General features: G+C 49.6%; 3 protein-coding genes across 3 annotated transcripts; 1 reads left to right on the forward strand and 2 right to left on the reverse strand.

Annotated features, from left to right (window-relative positions):
- Positions 1-499: 499 nt before the first annotated feature.
- On the forward strand, positions 500-1925 carry N7489_004868 (uncharacterized protein; the record flags this gene model as incomplete). The annotated part of the gene is made up of 4 exons (XM_056710620.1): positions 500-703; positions 764-800; positions 867-1380; positions 1445-1925. 4 exons carry the CDS (start codon positions 500-502, stop codon positions 1923-1925), a joined length of 1236 nt encoding a protein of 411 aa, XP_056569041.1.
- A 9549-nt stretch (positions 1926-11474) lies between these two features.
- On the reverse strand, positions 11475-12731 carry N7489_004869 (uncharacterized protein; the record flags this gene model as incomplete). Its single annotated transcript, XM_056710621.1, has 1 exon — positions 11475-12731. The coding sequence occupies one exon, from the start codon at positions 12729-12731 to the stop codon at positions 11475-11477; it is 1257 nt and encodes a 418-aa protein (XP_056569042.1).
- Positions 12732-12804: 73 nt separating this feature from the next.
- On the reverse strand, positions 12805-13455 carry N7489_004870 (uncharacterized protein; the record flags this gene model as incomplete). The annotated part of the gene is made up of 2 exons (XM_056710622.1): positions 12805-13319; positions 13377-13455. 2 exons carry the CDS (start codon positions 13453-13455, stop codon positions 12805-12807), a joined length of 594 nt encoding a protein of 197 aa, XP_056569043.1.
- Between the last annotated feature and the right edge of the window lie 5910 nt (positions 13456-19365).

The raw sequence follows: 19365 nt of genomic DNA on the forward strand, positions 1-19365 counted from the left end.
CTGTTATAAAGTGGGCCTGTCGTCTCGGGCCGGACGCCCGGACGGCAAAAAAACCCGTGAGCTAAGCGCACGTATAACTATTATTGCACTTGGGGTCGCACATCCTAATATCATTTGCTCAACAAACAATTAGCGTCCCCAACAGGCTCCATTATCCGCCCTTCATCAGCAAGTCCACCTGCCTTTTCGTGGATACAGGTTTTTTGTTCGCCTAGACAGGCCCTTGCAGTCCGGGTTCGACGTTTTCGGAGCTGTCACCGTCGCCTGTCAAAGTCTTAGTCTGGGAACTATATAGAGTATCCTGGTCGCATCCTCACGTGGCTGTCAACTTTTCTTCTTTCAGGCCCGTCTAAGGATTTGTTGCCTTCCTGCGCTCCAGGGGAAGTTGATAGTTACCGAAGCTCCCGTTTCATTTGGCTGTCAGCTTTAAGACCTGAATCTACCTCGCGCTTCTTCTGTTTGGTGAAATACTCTGCAGGGTTGACAAGCACAATTTGCTATGACTGAGGATCCAGCAATTCGTGCCCTCTTTGGGCCGGCTCCATCGGATGTGGACCTCACTGCCAGCGAAGTCTCTATCAACAATGGTGTGGTCATTGCCATGCTATGTCTGGCTGCCGCGGCGGTGATACTACGCTTCACTGCTCGAATTGCGCTCCGGAATGCCTTGATGGCCGATGACTGGGCAATCATCATGGCGCTAGTGAGTTCACCCTGAGCCAGTCTCAACCCCGCATTCACTGACTGGAAATTCTGCTCGAAGATTTGTATAGGTGCCTCGACTGGATTAAGTGTGGCAGGTGAGAAACCGACTTCCTAGTGAGGCAAGAGCACCCTTTTTGTTAACTCCGCAAATGTGTATCTAGGCGGCGGTACTGGTTCTGGGAAACACATCTGGTCGGTCACGCTAGAAGAATTGATGCACCTATACACAGTCAGTTTAGCCACCTCCCCCCGAACACGTTACAATCCTGCTAAGCCAACATCTATTCAGTTCCTATTCTCTTACACGTTCGTCTACGCTTCTTCTTGCACTTGCACCAGACTCTCCATTCTACTTTTCTATCGCCGAGTCTTCTCCCCCTTGGAAGCGACCTTGAGAGCGGCCCTTATATTCGGCACGTTTCTCACACTCTCTTATCCCATAATCATCTGGGTGACTATGGGCAATGCTTGCAAGCCGGTGACCTACTTCTGGACGCAATTCAGCGGTACTCAGGGAGAATGCATCAATATCAACCAATTCTTTCTTGCAGCGGGTATCCTTAATATGCTGAATGATTTCATCATTCTCGTCATTCCTTTCCCGCGCATCATCAAGCTACAAATGACTGCGAGGAAAAAGCTAGCAATATGTTGTATCATGGCTGTTGGGATCTTGTGGGTGCCCTCCTCGTTCTTGCTAAGCGTCATCCGTGGTCGGAGCCGATCTAATTTGTCATAGTGTATGTGTCGCCAGTATCGTACGAATCCACTATCTTTCTATATTTATGGGTGCCGTCGACGTGACTTGGCTGATGGGACCCGTGTTTATCTGGTCAACCATTGAGCCATCGGTCGCGGTCGTCTGTGCCTGTCTGCCCCATCTCGCTCCCCTTGCCCGACTCGTCCACCGATCGATCTTATCTAGTCATCAATCGGAAAATTCCGGCATGATTTCGCGCGGACTACGTGGTGAGTCGGGAAAAGAGCGCTCCACGGCCAATATAAGTGGCGGCCGTGGGCCAACATTTGATTACGGGTTTGATAAGATGAAGAGGGACGCCTACGATGATCAAATCGGACTGACAAACTACGTCACTGCCGGCCCAAACGAAGGCAAAAACCCTTCGGTTGAGTCATTCTCAGAGGGTTTGGGCCGTGATCACACTATTGCTGTTCAGTCGGGTTTAATGCAATCGACCTCACCAAGACCTGCCTGGTAGGGGATCTATGACTTCAATAAGCTAGCCAAGTTAGTTTCCACACTAATAATGGCTTGGTGGACAAGTGTTTCTATGCAACCCTATAAATTTGATGAATTTGATCACCTCTTCGATGTGTTGAAACGGCCTGCTAGGGCCATAGAACTCAGCAATGTCCACGCTATGCCGATATACTATTTCTGCCGAAGGCTCACAGGTAAGCATTTACTCCGAAAGAAACACTGAAGATCGAGTTGATTAAAAATCATCTCGATGCCTCGTATACTATCTCTAGAACTATTTCCGATGGTATAGCTTTGTTCTTGGTCACACTAGCCTCATATCACAGCAGAGCCAACGCATTCACAATATCCAGGTATGCTACCGCTCGAGCATGTGGATATATTTCCAAACTAGCTGCCGACAGTGAGAATGGAGACTGTTCGTGGTGGACCTATGCCCCTTTTAAAAGTATCTGCTAAGCGATAGAAGACCCGTCTAGATAAAGTATTATATAGGACCGTATATAGGACATGTTCTTCAGCGGTCCCTTCACAGCCCACACTTGGCTCTATCTTGAACCGAAGCATACTCCTCGTGGAATTGTGACAAAGAACGAGTCGTACGAAGCAAAGAACACAATTAGATGCCTCCCTCTTGTCGAAGCTAATACTGACCTGGTGACGGTTGCCTCGGCTGAGAGCGTTTGGATGCTCGCGGTTCTGTACTCTTAATCGTTGACGCGTGAAATTGCGTGGGCCGTACCTAGAAAATAAATCGGGCGTTAATATCCAGCTGAGGTTCGCTACCTCTCGCGAGCGCAGAAAAGCCGAGAAAGATGCACGTAATAGATTGAAAAACGTTGGATCCCCTGTACCGATGGTATTGTTCTGTCACCCTGATACGCACTACTCATGCATTAGGGTTAGACTATTGCATGAGTAGTGCGTATCAGGGTGACATGGCGATACCATAAGTACAGAAGATCCAACACAAGCGGACACATCAGTCAACCAGACCCGCCCTGCCAGCCAACACGGAAAAGATGGGCAACAACATTTGTTTTTAGGCAACGACGAGCAGAGAATTACAGACGAACACTTTCTCGAGACTATAAGGTGCCAACAATACAATATCAGGCCCCGGGGAAAAGCCAACCTAGCCCCCACCTTACTCATTGTAAGCAGTTTCCAAATCATCGGGATAAGGCTATGTTATTCGATGGCACTGTGTAAGGCTGTTGAAGAAGCCAGACGTTTGTGAACGTCATTTAGTTGCTGTTTCTTCGTTGTAAAACAAAAATAAGGTTTATCTTGCACAATACCCCTAAGTGATAATTCACGCGAGTGCCCGTTCTATCGGGCGAGAGCGAGAGTGGCGATGTTTGGATCTAAGTGGGGAGACCCACCACAGACTCTCCCCGCGCTTCCAAGCGCAACACAAAGCTCGATCAACTTTTGCATGTACTATATCGATGATGGCGATGCTCGCAGAAACGAAACTGAATCCCTGAAAATATGCTGCTCGCCAAATTCCGCCCAAACGGCATCTCAAAATGCCCAATGGTGTGAGGTACCCGATAGATTTTTCCGGGGCCTTCCTGATCCAGGAGTTAACGATGGTGAGGCAAGCCGTGGTTACAAGGCAATTTTACACTTTGTCAAACAAGCAAGAACCAGGCCATGTGTCCGGGGCAAACTACTGTAATCTGCCTAAATATAATTCACATATTGGTGGCGCGGCTGTTTCCCTTCAAGCACAGCAGCAACTTATTGCTCTGTGTTTGGTAGTCTGGCTCTGTCTCTTTTGCCGCTGAGTTGATTTGTGCTGGGAGTCTTCTGGGGTTTCTGCGTTTGAGGAATCGGGGTATTTGGTGGCTGTTAGGGTTGAGACAATAGTCCATTTTCATCTTTGGGCATAAGAAGCCCTTCTTACCGTGAATACTCGATGTTAAAGAATAGAAGATGTTTTCCAAGCGTTGATTTTGATCGATTTGTAAAGTCAACTGTAGTATCTCTATGTTGACAAAATAGGTCATATTGCCCCCGAACAGGCAGCCCCCTCATCTCAACCTCCTCTTGAATTGTCCGGGGTCCATTGTAGGTTGAGTCTGCAAGGGTGGTTCCAGTCATCGAGTACGCTAGTTAATGAATCCCGAGATGATTTCAATGCCTGTTCGAAAAAGCGCAGCCGAGACGGCTGCGTGGCGAAGCTGAAGACCGTCCCTCTCTTCAATCAGGTATGTGCCACCCTCCTTCAGTATTTGATTTTTCTGCTCTAGCTTCTAGCCATCAATGTTCTTAGACACGCATAACTCCCATAGGCGTCGATAGAGCCCGACAAGTCGAGCTGCTGGAAATGCAAACTGGGGATCGTCGCGTTCGAGGTCTGCTAGCACCTTTAAAGTAGCTTGGAAAGGTTCAATCACCAAGGTATATCTTGTTTCTGCGTCCTGTTGCGAGGGAGAGAGCTGCAATGGTTTGCAAAAAGCATTGAAAACCGAGTCGTTTCACTTGCCATTGGTGCATGACCAGAAGCTTCCTGTGACTCGTCCTTTTTACAAAGGATTGGCAATTTACTGGGCTGCTGTTCTCCTTCTTTTTCTTGGTATGGCGTGCTGTTCGGGCATCCAGTTTGTCCGTAAGAGAAAGTCGAGGGTCTGGGCAATACCGCCTCCATCAACCCTTGGAGACTTTTATAGACTAACTATATAAACATAGCTGGCTATGTACGCACTCTCACTATTGCCATCGAAGTCAATCAACGCAGTCGAGTTTTGACTAGAACCTAAAGGCTTTTCAGCGGTCTGTTAGCAACTCGTTCAATGATGGTGATGGTGATCAATCTCGCGGTGTTGATGGTTGGTAAGTGTACCTCATATTCAGCGGCTCACTGGTGATGAACGGTCCAGGAGATATATATTCAATCACAACACGTTTCCCACATTCGTTGGAGAGCTCAGAAATCCCCAAAGTAAATAGAGTCAAATTTAGAGGATTGAAAAAGAACTCAAAGAACAACGTATCTCAACAATGGTCATAAGTTCAAAAGTTGACTCCAGTCAACAAGAATGGCCAAGCATCAACGGGTTGATGGGTCGAAGCACTCGCGCGCGCGCGACCGTGGCCTGACGCTTTCCGCAGTCTCACGGACAGAACCACACACAGCTCAGACGACCGACACTCAAGCGAGGCCAGGAAAAGATCCTTAGTCATGAAAATGTGTGCTCTTTGGTGAAATCCAAGACTGAATAGCTTCCAGTGCGTCGATATAGAAGACCGTAGATTTGACAGTGAGCCAACGTTTCTTAACCGACTCAACTTCACTCATTCTCAAGATGACTCTAGCATGTCTTTCTCGGTGAGCATCTAAAATGGCACCAAGAATTTCGCTGCAAATTGTTGCGGTAGAACGAAGGCATGGGTTGCAACAGGCCTCACTTAGGATAGGCGTCGTGTCCAACGTTTGCTCCCTAATAGAGCACGAACGCGATAGGAGCCGAGAAGTCTATATAAGTACGTCCTCTTCCCCCAGCAATTTGTTCTACAATTCTACCACTTATTTACGCGAAGCCGAGCAGGCCTTCGGTTTGAGGCACCTGATAAGTTCTTCCCTTTGACCTACTGGATTTCCACTGTACTGACATCTATACTTTAATTACGTTGTGGATCGACAAGCTAGAAAGTGCTTGTGAGGATGTGATTCCCATCAGCTCCACTATGTCACCCATGCCAGCCGATCAAAGAAGCAGATTTGTAATCTTTCAGTCTAACTACCATGTTCAATGCATGTGCCATCGCTGCTAGCTCTGCGGAGAACGGATTTTGCTCTGCTCTTGCACCCGATGTGATGGAAAGGGTCTTCAGTTTCATTTTTCGATACCGAGGTGGCTGCCTCTCGATCGCCACCCCAAATCCGACCAGCTCGTTCCGTGCTGAACTGCTGGTTGCGATCTGCACTAACCCGCCTGGTACGGTCGGTGACTGCGGAGTTGCTTCAACGCCAGCCTGTACGCGTACTTCCCATGGTGCCAATGTGAACGGATTGATGGTTTCCAGTGTTTCCATCTCGATGTTCTTCAGCGCGTCTGCTCCTTGGTACAACGAACGATGGTATCTTCTGAATTTCTTGATCTGTGCTGTATTCCTGCGGAGAGGATTGGTTTCTGGCAGGGTATGTATGTCCGTCCACATCTTCACGGCTCGTCTCCAGAAACGGTGTTGAACAGTGGCAAGGTGGGCCTCCGCCTCTGCTACACTGGTCGCGACTGTGAGGAATGTTCCTACAATCGCCTGCGCCCCTACCCTTTGGACGCGGTTGATCGGCCCCATGGCCTTGTCCTTGCACGCGTGCATCCAGACATTGGACGCGTAGTCCACGACCGGCGCCACCGTCGATGTAAATAGCTGCCGCGCTGTCGCTGGGGATAAACCCCGAAGTCGTCGAAGCTCCATCACGGCCTCCAGGCCCTTGGATGCTGCCCTCGCAATATGTTCCTTGTACTTGAGTTTCGTGTCCATGAGGATGCCTAAGATCTTGACATGGTCCTTGGGCTCAACGGTTTGTCCCTTGATAGTGAAAGGCCCCTGGTCCAATTTGTAAGCCTTGGGAGCAAAGTGTATGATGGCTGTTTTGTCTGCTTCAAAAGTCGCTCCGCTCCTTTTCTCCCAGTCGAGCGCTTCATTGATAATTGCTTCAATGCCTTCCCGGTTGCTCTGGGCGGTTGGCCCGGTCACCCATGCGGTAAAATCATCCACGAGCGCCATCGCTCCGCCCTGGCTGTCGATCTGTCTCTGTACGAGGTCTGCATTGAAGAAGAGGAATAGGATCGGGGACAGGGGCGAGCCCTGAGGTAGGCCAGCCTGTGGAAGGCTCTGGGCCTCCGACACTTGCCCATTGATTTGAATGGTCGCCGTTCGTTCGAGCAGAACGCTTCGACCCACCGGAGCAGGTCAACTGGTATGCCTCGCGCTTTCATTCTCTGGAGCAGTCGTTCTTTGCACACACCGCTGTAGGCGCCTTTGACATCGAAGCTGATCAAGCTCAACACCCGTCGGCCACGCCACGCTGTGTAGATCTGCTCTTGCAAGAGCACAAGCGCCTGCTCCGCGGACCGTTGCTTTCGGGCTCCGAAATGGCTGGTCGGGAGCAAGCCGTGTGTCTTTACAGCGTGCGAGATCCTTTCTGCAACCACGGATTCCAGTATCTTGCCCAGCGTCGCGAGGAGCGAAATTGGCCTCCATGCCTTCGCAATGGTGTAGTTTTCCTTGCGCAATGGTGTAGTTTTCCTTGTTCGGCTTTTTGAGCGGTATGATCTTCGCGTGTCTCCACTGTCTCGGCAACATGCCGTCTTCCAGTGACGCCTGGAACACGTCGAGAACCCTGTGCTTGACCGTGGGCCACGTCATCTTCCAGACTATCGCCGGTAGACCGTCTTCACCTGGCGCCTTCCATGATTTCGCTGCAAAAAGCTGTCGTTCTACCTCCTCCAGGCTGATAGCAGGCATTCCACCGGCTCTCTTTGTGGTCTGGTCCCCTTGTTATCAATAACGTCAGGTAGAGGGGGAAAGAACTTGGACAGCAGCTCTTCTGCTTGCTCTTGATGATCCGTGGTGGTAGTCCCGTCTACTCTGACGAGCTGCGGTAGCTTCCCGAATGCTGCGTCTCTCCGGACTTCAGGTATTTAGCGGCTTTCCAGATGTTATCGTTGTCTGCGAGAAACTCATTCCAGTGCTTCTTCTTTTGTTTGCGGATGGCATCGTGGTATTGTTTCGCCGCACTTTGGGCTGTCTTTTCCAGGTGCGGTACTTTTCGTCCCGCCCGCTGCTCCGAGCGAGCATGATTTCGCCAGTATGTGTATATATGGCGCAGCTCTGTTAAGTCGGCTGTCCACCATCGTTTCGCGTGTGGTGACGGTTTTGCCTTTGGAGTCAAAGCATGCACCGCCTCGCTGACCGCCGCCATGAGTCGGTCAGTCTTCTGCTGCACCGTGTCTCCCGACGGAGTGGCGGTCAGAGCTCTCGCGATTCTGGCATTGATCTCTTTCCATGGTGCGTTCTTCAGCAGAAGTCGTTCCTGATGCTTCGGCGCTGACCACGGTGCATCGAACACAGTCTCAATAGCACGGTGATCAGAGCCGTGCTCTGTCCCATGTATCGCACACTTGATCATTAAGTCTGTCAAATTATCAGAGGCCAGGGCGAGGTCGATGGTCGACTCGCAGTCCCCGCTCTGTCCACCACCATGCCATGTCTTTGTACCTCGTTTGAGTAAGCTGCTAAGAGCAAACTCATTCATGAGATCAATGATTGGGTCCGCTTCGCCCTGTCTTTTCAGGGACACCTCGTCTCCTCCCCAGAGTTGATCATGGCGCTTAAAGTCTCCCACAATCATGACCTCCACCACAGCGCCCGTGTCTCGCCGCACCTTTGCAACTGCCTTTCTCAGGTGATCGCACGCGCCGTCCAACGCCGAGGCATCTCCCCCCTCGACGTAAACTGATGCCATAAAAATCAGTCGCTCGGGGAGCCGGATGACCGCCGCCGTCAGATCCGGGGATTCTATAGCCACTTGCTCCGCTTCTATATCTTTATTGACCCAAAGCATGCTTCGTATCGCCCATCTGCCTTCCCTCCAGGTGGAAGGAATCATCTTCGTCCACTTGTGATGTCCCATCGGGGTCGTCAAGAGCCTACCGTGAATTCTCCTCGCTTGGGGTTCTTGGATCGCTAGCACCGCTGCGTCTCGAGTTGTTCGTCATTCATCAAGCTGTCATGCACCGCGCCCTGTTTTCTCACGTTCAGTTGGATGATACGGAAGGTTCTACTCATGACGTGACGGATAAAGCTTTCGGCAGTTCTTGCTATACGATTCATGCGGGCCTCCACACGGAACGCACTTCAGAACCGTTTGGTTGCAGTCACTGTGGCGATGGCCCTCCGCGGCGCATCTTGCACACTTCTGGACGTTCTTACACTGGAATGCCTTATGTCCAATCTCCTGATAATTGTAACATTGCGTCGGCCGTGGGCGATGTTCAAAGGTGCTAGTCACGCCGGATTCTCCCCCGGCGTGGAAGAACCCGTCGGCCAGGAGCCTCCGTGCATCAGTGCCTCTGGTTAGATAAACAACCATCGACCCGTAGGCCTTTGCGCTTTCCTTTCTGCTGAGCCACGCGATCTTAGCAACGGTGACTTCGTTCTCCTCGCTGAAGGCCGCTGTGGCTCCAGTTCGGATCTCATCTTTTTCGTCCAAAACTACAGCCTTGTTGACGCTGTCGACTTTGATCGGGTACAGCTCGTCACGTAGCACCCGGGCTCCTTCACCAATCTTTGCTTCTGCCACTTTCTTGACAAGCTGATGTTCGGCTTCATCGCGACATGCTATTCGGATCCGGTGGGTGTTTTTCGGATCCACCGTGACGGCGCGACAGCGCCAGTGCGTATGCTCTTCCATCGTCCGGATCTCTGTTTCAACCGCCGCCCGGATCGGACCTGCGGACATCTTTCCATTTTCATTGCTGACCATCTTCGACGTGTCGATCGTGCAATACAACGTGTCGGTGAAGGTGGTCGGTGTAGTGTTCGACGATGAGAGCGTTCGTATGTTGCTCGGGTAACTGGAAGGGGGAGTGCGGGCAACATCTGCATAGGACGGAGACCCCGTGGTGGTGTCTGCAGGACTGATTGCAACGCGCAAGGATTGAATTTCGCGAAGGATCTCATCGTGGCCGTTCCGGGCGCATGGCTCGGAAAGGGGTTGCGGTGTAAGGGGTCTATCTGTCAGGCTTTGTAGCTCGTGTCGAACTTCTGCGAGGGCGGCGGTAAATTCTTCTTTGACTTTCTGAAGTTCTTCCTTGTGCAATTCGTCTCGCCGTCTGATCTCCTTCCTGAGTTTAACGAGTTCCTTTAACAGTTCCGAGGCGTTCGGGTCCTCGCTCTCTGTTGATGATTCCGATGTTATCACTTCACGTTGGGCTACTGGCTTGCCCTGGGTCTTTTCCTCCGTTGGGAACGCGCGTTGCTTTGCTCGATCTCCTGGGCATAATTGTTAGGCGGTCTGGTGGAGCGTCTCGGTCTCAACAGTCGCGGTGGAGAATTTTCGTGTTCGTTGCGGTCGGGCGGTTCAGGGGTTCGTGTCTCGGCCCGTCCCGACATTTTCGCAGCTCCGATATGATTGCAGAGAGTCACTATTTCTACCGGGTCTACTACAGTACTTCCCGAAACTGGTGCAACCACTCAGAATCTCCGAGCAATACAGTCTCTAATGTGATACAGTAAAGACATATACAGAGGATTTCGTAAACAGTTTACCCCCCCAGACACACACGCTTTCTTTCCCAGCGCCCCACTCAGAATGCGCTAATCTAAATTTGGCTAGCTGAGGTACCTTCCTTGAGGCGTAACACCGTATTTATTGGGTGCTGGGGAACCTGAAACCCAGTCCGGACCAGACGTCCTTGTGGGTCTCTGGGAAAAGAGAACGGGTGTGTCCGGGGGTAAACTGTTTTCGAAATCCTCTGTAAAAGAATTAGCCGCAACGCAAGAAGATGCCATTCCGCAAGGACAGGTTCCCAGGATGAAATCGACAACTCTGAATATTGCTCGGTCCCAAGCGGTTCCCAGCAGGGAGCTGCCCGAGAATATAGGGAGGCATTCCAAACGAGTGGATGCCGCACTTCCAGGGAAACACACGCGACAGCTGTATGACCGATTATCATGGAAAGAAGCAAGCGTGCTGGCTCAGCTCCGCACGGGCATGGCAAGACTCAATGGATATCTCTTTCGAATCAACGCCGCCGAGACAGATCAATGTGCATGTGGACAGGCAAGAGAGACCGTGGACCATTTCCTGTTTCGATGTCGGAAGTGGACCGCACACCGGACGCAAATGCTGCAATGTACCCACACTCATCGAAGTAACATGTCCTTCTTTCTGGGTGGAAAGTCACCCTCCGATGACCAGGACTGGACGCCCGATTTGGAAGCAGTGCGAGCCTCGATACGGTTTGCCATCGCTACGGGCCGACTTGACGCCACTTGACCTTGCCGACGAAATGATAAAATAGCTCTTCTTACTAACCCCCAACACCTTGTGACAGACGGTAGACGCGCTTCAATTGCCGAGGATAGGATGTTGAACACTTGAAGAAGCGTCTTCAAGCTAGTCTACTAAACGATACTAACCCACAGGGACCAGCTGTGAGATTGATAGCCGAGATGACATAAACTGAAAGAAATCTGGTATGGGCTCCAAGGAGGCACAGTATTAGCTAAAGCATGTATATTTAGATCACTGATAGTTGCCCTTTCGGTTCAGCCGCCGGGCGTTAATGAATTGTGTGTGTGTAAAAGAATTAGCTTAGCATGTAAAGCTCTAATTCAGTCATTATTCGACGTGTTCCAGAAATTTCTGATGATGCAGTTCAAATTCTATCGTTGTTCTTTGGTGTGGTTGACTCACCGGTCTGATCTAAGAATATGGAATCATTGACAGGTATATTATGTTATTCCAAGCTCTGCAAATAGCACGTCTTTCCGGATGCAAGCGAAGTTATAAGTACTTTGGAACTCAGATGGAGACACCCTTCAACTCCTCAACTACGAACTTGTCGAACGCTTCCTGTAGTCGAATTCCGACCTCACCGCAATGTGTCTGATCAGACTCTTGAGATTGTAGCCCCATTTCGCCATGTGCTATAAGACAACGGGTGGCCGCTTTCCAGTACTTGTCGCCGGCAATATTGCGCAATTCAAGCAAGGGATTTGTACCTTTGAAGGGCGGAAAGCGCTCCTCTCCCAAAAGCCAGGCGCGGATTCTTGCGTCTTGAGAAGACGGCTCTGGCCATCTTTTAAGACACATGATCTTGTGCAAGGGTTGCCAATGCGCGATCTCGAGAAGAATCAAGCCAAAACTATAAGTACCATACGTCTTCCGGGAATTGTTTGTCGTTTTCGGCGCCTCGTTTTGAATGCCTGGCCATCGATAGATGTCCCATTTAGGGTCAAGACTGCGAGAAGTCGTTTTGTTGCTCTCTGGTCTCGAATACTCAAATCCCGACAGGATTGGTTTCTCGACATCAAGAGTCTCCTCGTCAAACGGAAAAATGATATTGCCACTATGGATTCCTTTATGAAGCCAATCCGCCAGGTGCAGATACTGTGGAGAGGATGCCAGCTTCCAAGCGAGAGAAATCCGTTGCGCCAGAGTTGGCTTAAGGTAGTCTTGGCCCAGGATACTGTGAAGAGTCTTCAACGCGGTGCCTTTGGCCGACCCCTCAGGCATCATGAATATCCATCCGTATCGGTTGTGCTTATCACGATCGTCCACATATCCAATGCAATTTGGCGAATAAAGATGCCGGGGCTTGTTGCTGTGAAGCATCTGTGCAAGAACTGCGGTTCGCAACCTGGAATCTTTGTCCTGAACAGAGCCTCTAGCAATGTTCTCTATTGATTTCCATTCCAACCAAGCCTCGAACTCCGTACCATCTAGATGTAGTGTCCCTCTAGGCCGTTCCAGTTTCAGGCCCTCGGCCTCTGTACAAGCAAAATGATGGCTCAGCGCGATTGCATCGAACCGCTTAACACTGAGAAGGCCCTTTAGCTCCTTCTCGAAGTCAAAATTTGCACCATTTTTGACCTTCAAGATGATTTCATTTGATATATGCTTGATTGTCTTCAACCGCAAAAGATCTCGAAGTGTCTCGTCGTTCTCATTGGAAAAAGTGATGTTTGTGTCGCCGGAGACCTTGGAAATCTTGATCAAACTGGTGATTGCCTCAAGCATGTCTTTAAACTCCTTGACGTCGTCACGAACGAGAATCATCTCTCGATAGGTTTTCGCAGTAGCGGCATGGACCCGTTTCTGGCGGTAGTCTCCCATCAGCTCGTGGATACGATCAGGTCAAGATGTGGATATCCTTAAGCAATGCCTCAAAAGCTTCTTTATCCACCGCAACCCATCGAACGCGAAAAGGGTGATTTACAATCTCTTTAGCATTTCCGGCTCTTTTCAACATCCATTTGATAATGTGGTCGGTCCCTCGTAAGTGCCTGCGTTCTTCCTTGGTCCGCTCATAGGCTACCGCCAAGCTTGAAACCTCTTGCACGACATTCATTTTCATACACTCCTCCAATGTTGCTTGATCATTTTCTTGGTATGGGTTGAGCTCATTCTTCCAGCGGGCATTGATAGTTTTGAACTCTCCGAGAAGCCACCCAATTCGAGATACAATGCTACAGAGCTCAATGGCATTCGTTCCAAGGGCCACTGCCACATCTGATCCTTCGGGAACATCAATTAAGCCAACCGCCTCACCCCAAGCAAGGAGACGGTTGTACTCGATCATTAATTGCAGTCGGCATTTCTCGCATTCCTTCGGCATGTCCACCATAGAAGAGAGAAATTTGAAAACTAAGGATTTATTAGATTCTTAAAGACCCATCCATTGAATGAAAAAGACAAACTGACGCTTGACAGAATTATCGAACACGTCAAACACTAATGATGTCACGCCAACTGCGAGACCGGCTGCTGATGCTGGGTCCATTGTTCACACTTTCCTTCTAGGCTGAAACGGGAGAAATGTACTGGGCCCCAATCGAGGTGGAAGTCTTTAACACTCTTGTACCAACTGTACGGAATAGCTCAGGTATCGATATCCGTTTCCGAGGCGTAACGTGGCTGGAGCCGATTCGCCCGTGATTGCTTCATAGCCGACATGCATGCGTGCAGATTATCCATGCTTGCCTTCTCAAGAAACTGTAAGGGCCCCCCTGGTGTTGTCACTTACTAGGTGCAGCACCTGTCCGGTAAAGGCAAGTAAGCCGATGACGGGTCCCACAAATTTTCCAAACCAAGGATATGAAGGCATAAGATCAACAGAAGAGAGGGGCCAGAGCTTTGGAAGCAGGCGAAATGTGAGAAAATGGCCCACCATTTCATCTAACAGCACAGGATCTGGATGCCTGGGCCCTATTCTCCAAACTCGCCACTAGACAACGCACCGGTGGAGTCTTTCTACTCATTAGCTGTATTTATTGCATTCTAGACGTTACAGTGAGTCTGTCAATGCCCTGGGTGAACTCTGCTTAATGTTGGATTCCAAACTAGTTTAAGACACTGACTTGCTTTTTGATTTTGATTTTGATTTTTTTGGTTGGCCATGGTATGGTGCATGCGGCCCACGTCTTTACCTCCCAACACCCGTCGGGATCCCACCCGCCGATTTCTGACTTCACCGAGGGGTTCTATAATCAATCAGTGATCTAAATGAGGTTTCAACAAAGCAGGTCGGAACACGTAGTCGTTGAGCACACCATACAGTATTACCAGTTGGGCGGTCCTTCCCATATTCCCATATTCTTATACGTTCTACCACTATAAAATCCTTGACACCTCACCTCCCACCGGAAACGTACACCGGCGTACGTACCCTTGATCCGAACGAACTGTGTCCTGTCTATGTCGACCAATCGCCTCGCTTCTCTCCTTGCTTTCCTTCGTTGGCTTCCCTCCACCTCACTCAAACCCCTCTACAGTGACCAAGCCTAAGCTCAAGCCGACATCGCCGTAAATTACTTGTTGACAAATGGTGTATCAATCCGTGCAGTAACTATTCACGGTGTCACACGTGGGAGTTTCCGTCGGTCGGCGCCCGGCTGCGCCCGGCTGCGCGTGGTAGTGAAGGCTAGTTGGGGACTAGTATTCGAGTAATTCAACGGGCACTCGAAGAAGCCAAGACCTGCCCAACATCTTCATTAACTGTTTCGTATTCGAAGGATTATCATTGGATACATGGAATGAATCCTAGATAGATCTTCGCAAATTTAATGGCCAAAATGATAAAAGAACAACTGAAGTGTCTTCGTTATCAAAGGACGTATTCCCAATTCTTCTACCTCAATAGTATACGGTCCGATAGTCCTTTCGCCGCAATAGAAATTAGCACCTATCATCTAGATGTAGAGCAAACAGAGATGTGACTGTCGTGCTGGAATGCTTGTTTTGATGGAATGTTTGTTGTGGTGAGCCGTGGAAGTTTATTTGAGTGTTGATGTGAGTGTTGATGTGGTGTGATGTGTGTTATGGCGAAACATTGCTGTTTGTAGTGAATGGACGGGCGGTGAAGAGAGGGGTGGTCAACGTCTCACGGAGGCTGCGCGGTTTCTTGCCATGTCACCCATCATAGAAGCATCAATTGCATTGTTTTGATTCGGCAAGCGCGATTTTGATCCCTTGTCGGCACTCTTTGTTGTAAAGCCTCCAAATTCAATTGAGATTATCTATTTCAAAAATTGCTCAACTATGACCACGCAATATATTGTACGCTCAAGATCAGAACTACGAAGTGTGATGTGTCTCGAAGATAAGAATCGTAGGTTTAATTCAAGATGAATATGCGATAGGCTCTGTTCCTTTTGTAGTCAGAGCCGTTTCTCTACATGGATATTGTGTGTCGCTCGAATCTACCTTATAATAGAATGCCTACATTCTAGACTGAGAGTAGCTTTCGCTTGAGGTCAACATTTCATTGGGAGCTTTGGCTCGGGAATATCTGATCCACTCCTTCTACACGTAGGAGCCGTCGCAAATTTGTGAATGATTCCCCGTCAGCATTTCCGATTCATAGTCCACCTAATCTCTCGTAAAAGTCCACTACAGCGATTAAGAAACGGTCGTTACTTTCTGTGGGGCCTATTCCCGAGTCATGCGATACAGCATGCTCCGCTGCTGATATAGCATGATTGAAGTCCGATGGGGTCCAACTAGCCATCTGGAACCAGAACTGGTAAAGACACTCTCCACGATCGCCGCTCAGGACCGGTTGGTATTCGCATAGGGGGGGCTCTAATCCACATCCGGCCCTAGCAGGCATCCGCTGAAACTCCTCCCCAAGCAAATATGGCATAAGGGCTTATTAGGGGTAGAAAATTAAGTATAGGCTGTACGGGAGAGTCCAAGAGGTCCTACAACCCGATGGCTTTTGTGGTGCTGTTACAGACTTCAACCCCACCTTCACGGTAAGTTGTTCGAACGGTGATATGCCAGGTATCGTCCGGACGCGATGAGTTTGAGAAAACATCATCGATGCTCAAAGGACAGTGACCTCGGGAGGTAGAGAAGTCGGTGATTTGCTGGCAAGACCTGCTTGCGCCGCCAATCGCGATATGCTAGAAAACGTTCCCAATGGACAAAGGATATTACATAGCTTGACTGACCTCCAGCTGCTATGACCTCCAACGTGGACTGGCTAGTGCTCGGGCTTGGATAGAAAAGCGCAGGCTTCGAAATCAAATTAAACAACTTTCGGTCCAAAAGGGAGGAAAAAACACTCCTGATAGCATGCAGCTCCGTCTATGTCCGAACGACTTGTTCCCGCTCGCTCGCACATGTCGACGAGCTCAGCAACGCTGAGAGGAAGAGGGATCAAGGGACTGTATCAGACGTAGTTCTTGAGTCATGCGCCCTTTCTATCGTTCGGCCATCCTCGATCTTGACCATCGATTTGAAGCTGACATGGCCATTTGTTAGTTGATTCGGCTAGAAATGACGGGACTTTCGCCTCACCTTCTCCATAATCGAATAAAACCTAGCCAGTACGAAGATACGGCTCTAGCAAGACAAAGCATCGGCTCCTCCCGGTGTCTTCGATTTTCAAGCTCAAAACAAGCTAGACGCCGTCTGAGGACAACGATGGTCACCCATTGGATGCCGGGGTTCCAGGCCGCAAGTAGGTCATCCTATGAGAGGGATCGAATGCCGGGAGACAGACACTGCGATGCGCTCCTTTGGATATGCGTCAGGTAGGAGGCATACCAACGCATGATCTGATGAACCAAATCGACTGGGAGAAGGTCGAGGTAGCGACTCGTTGATGCCACCAGTAGTCATGTGGAAGATATAGAGCATGTGATGGTATTAATGTAGGGAAGGCCGAGCAGACAAGACAGTTGCTCGCATTCGAGTCATGGGAATCTGAGTGTGTCTTCCTGCGGTGAGACCCGAGTCAGCAAGTGTTGATCCAGTTGGACGAGGTTTTGTACTTTACGCTGTTGATGAAGAATCCGAGTGTATGCTTGAAACAGATCATCAACAAGATTTGTGATCGTGCCTGCTGACCAACTAGATTACCGCCAATTCAGTTCTGCGATGCAGTCACCAATATACCATGTTGTATTCAGGTTCGTCGCACTCTCCGGCTCTCGCTTCGAGAAGCCGCGCTGGATGAACCGACAAGTTCACAAGATGGCAAAGGCGCATGACGACTCACGTGTGACAAGAAATTGTACAGTTGTATTAGGAGACAGCTTCGTGCAGACAGCGAGAGGTTGAGGCACTCGGTCGTTCAGTGTGTGAAGGCGGTGAGGAAGGGGAAGACGCAATGACGCGTCGGCCCCTGGTCTTATCTGACTCGGCGGGAATAGGTTACTCGCCACAAGAATTGTCGCGGTCGGCGATGGGCTGCTCCTACAACGGCATAGATATGTCAGTGGTGTTTGTGTCTGGGGCACAGACTGGCTGAAAATCAAAATCGGCCCAGCACGAGGCGCGCTATTCCACTCACCTCATCGTGGACAACGAACGTCTGGAGCTTATGTGTCCTGTTGTCCCGCGACCTTGGTTTGCGGTATTTTTCGTAGAAAATATCGCATGATTTGAAGTGACAGGGCCAGAAAGTGTGTAAGCCGTGATCCTGTGTGGAGCCCTGACGTAGTGCTGGTTCGAACTCAATTTGGTGCGCTGTCAACGATTTCCTGTCCATCATTAGCTTTTTGGTCGGCGAGGCAATGCATGACCCACATGTTCTGAAAGAAACACGGAAAAGGGCTCCGTGGCTGGTGTATATTGGACGGAATGCATGTGAATCTTTGTTTCACGTCGTCTCTAAGTCAGTCTAGTCTCGGACAGTCACGTTGAGATCTACATACCTGTATGGAATCGCTCTTTTGCATCGATTTATTCAGGGGCGGGACAGTGGTCGGCTGTTATGGTGGAGTGATGTTCGCATAGATAGTTTGACCAACTAGCCCCAATCTGCTTCTTTGATCAGCTGGCATGAGTGGCATAGTGGACCTGGTGGGAATGTGGGAATCTCATTTTCACAAGCACTTCCTAGCTTGTCGGTCCACGATGTATCCATAGATGTCAGTACAGTGGAAATTCCAGTAGGGTCAAAGAGAAGAACTTATCAGGTGCCTCCGACCGAAGGCCTCGACTCTGCATAGCCAAGTGATAGTATTGGAGAACAATTCGCTGGGAGGAGAGGACGTATTTATAGGCTACTTGGCTCCTGTCGCGTACGTGCTCTATTAGGGAGCAAACGTTGAAGGACACGACGTCTATCCTAAGTGAGGCCTATTGCAACCTATGCCTTCGTTCTACCGCAACTATTTGCAGCAGAATCCTAGTGTCATTTTAGATGCCCAGCGAGGAAAAGGTGCTAGAGTCATGTTGAGAATGAGTGAAGTTGGGCCGGTCAAGAAACGTTGGCTCACTGTTAAATTACGGTCTAATATTGAGGCAATGGAAGCTATTCACTCTTTTGTTTTACCAAGAGCGCTCATATTTCCATCTAAGGATGGTGGAATTTTCCTGGCCTCGCTCGAGTGTTGATGGTCTGAGCTGTGTGTAGTTCTGTCCGTCTAAGCTGCGGAAAGCGTTAGGCGACGGCCGCGCGCGCGGGTGCTGGACCGGTCAACCCGTTGAAGCTTGGCCGTCCTTGTTGACTGGAGTCAACATTTGAACTTATGACCAGTTGAGATACGTTGTTCTTTGTCTTGTTCTTCATTCCTCTAGGCTATACTCTAATTTTAGGATTTCTGAGCCCTCCAACGAATGTGGAAAAGAAGGTTGTGGTTGAATATATATCTCTTAGACCGTTCATCACCAGTAGCTCACAAATATGAGGTACATTCACCAACAACCATCAACACCATCATTAAACGGATGTTGAAATCCATGCATAAATAGACGGTTTATACCCGATATATCAGGCATGAATCGGTCAGCGTTGATCCTTCCATGAAGAGTATAGATCAGGGGAAGTTTCCCTCTCATTTATATAGGGTCTCTCTCCCAATGAGAGAGAGATCAGACTTAAACACCTCAGCGGTCCTGACGTATATGCTTCCTCAGTATCATCGTACCCTCATGTTTTAACAGGTTATGAGCCCGGGTCAATCTCAGGGGTCGAAAGTTCGAACCCCGGTCCCGTTGAGTTTCTTTTCCGTAAAATTCAAGAATAATAAGCCGCTAGCCGTGCTAATTACCACCGGGCGAGTTGGAATCTCTGTTTCTACGATACTAGTCACCTAAGATAGCCTATTCCCCGCACGATGATGCCAGGCTTACGGGGCGTGTTGAGATATAAGCCTGACACCCTAAAGCAGCGTTGCTTTTTGGTCGAATGGTTAAGAACCTGCATGTTTTAGCTAACAGAATGCTAAAACTGAAAAGC

The sequence above is a fragment of the Penicillium chrysogenum genome (genome assembly GCF_028827035.1).
Source record: "Penicillium chrysogenum strain IBT 35668 chromosome Unknown utg000002l_segment0_segment0, whole genome shotgun sequence".
Taxonomy (NCBI): domain Eukaryota; kingdom Fungi; phylum Ascomycota; class Eurotiomycetes; order Eurotiales; family Aspergillaceae; genus Penicillium; species Penicillium chrysogenum.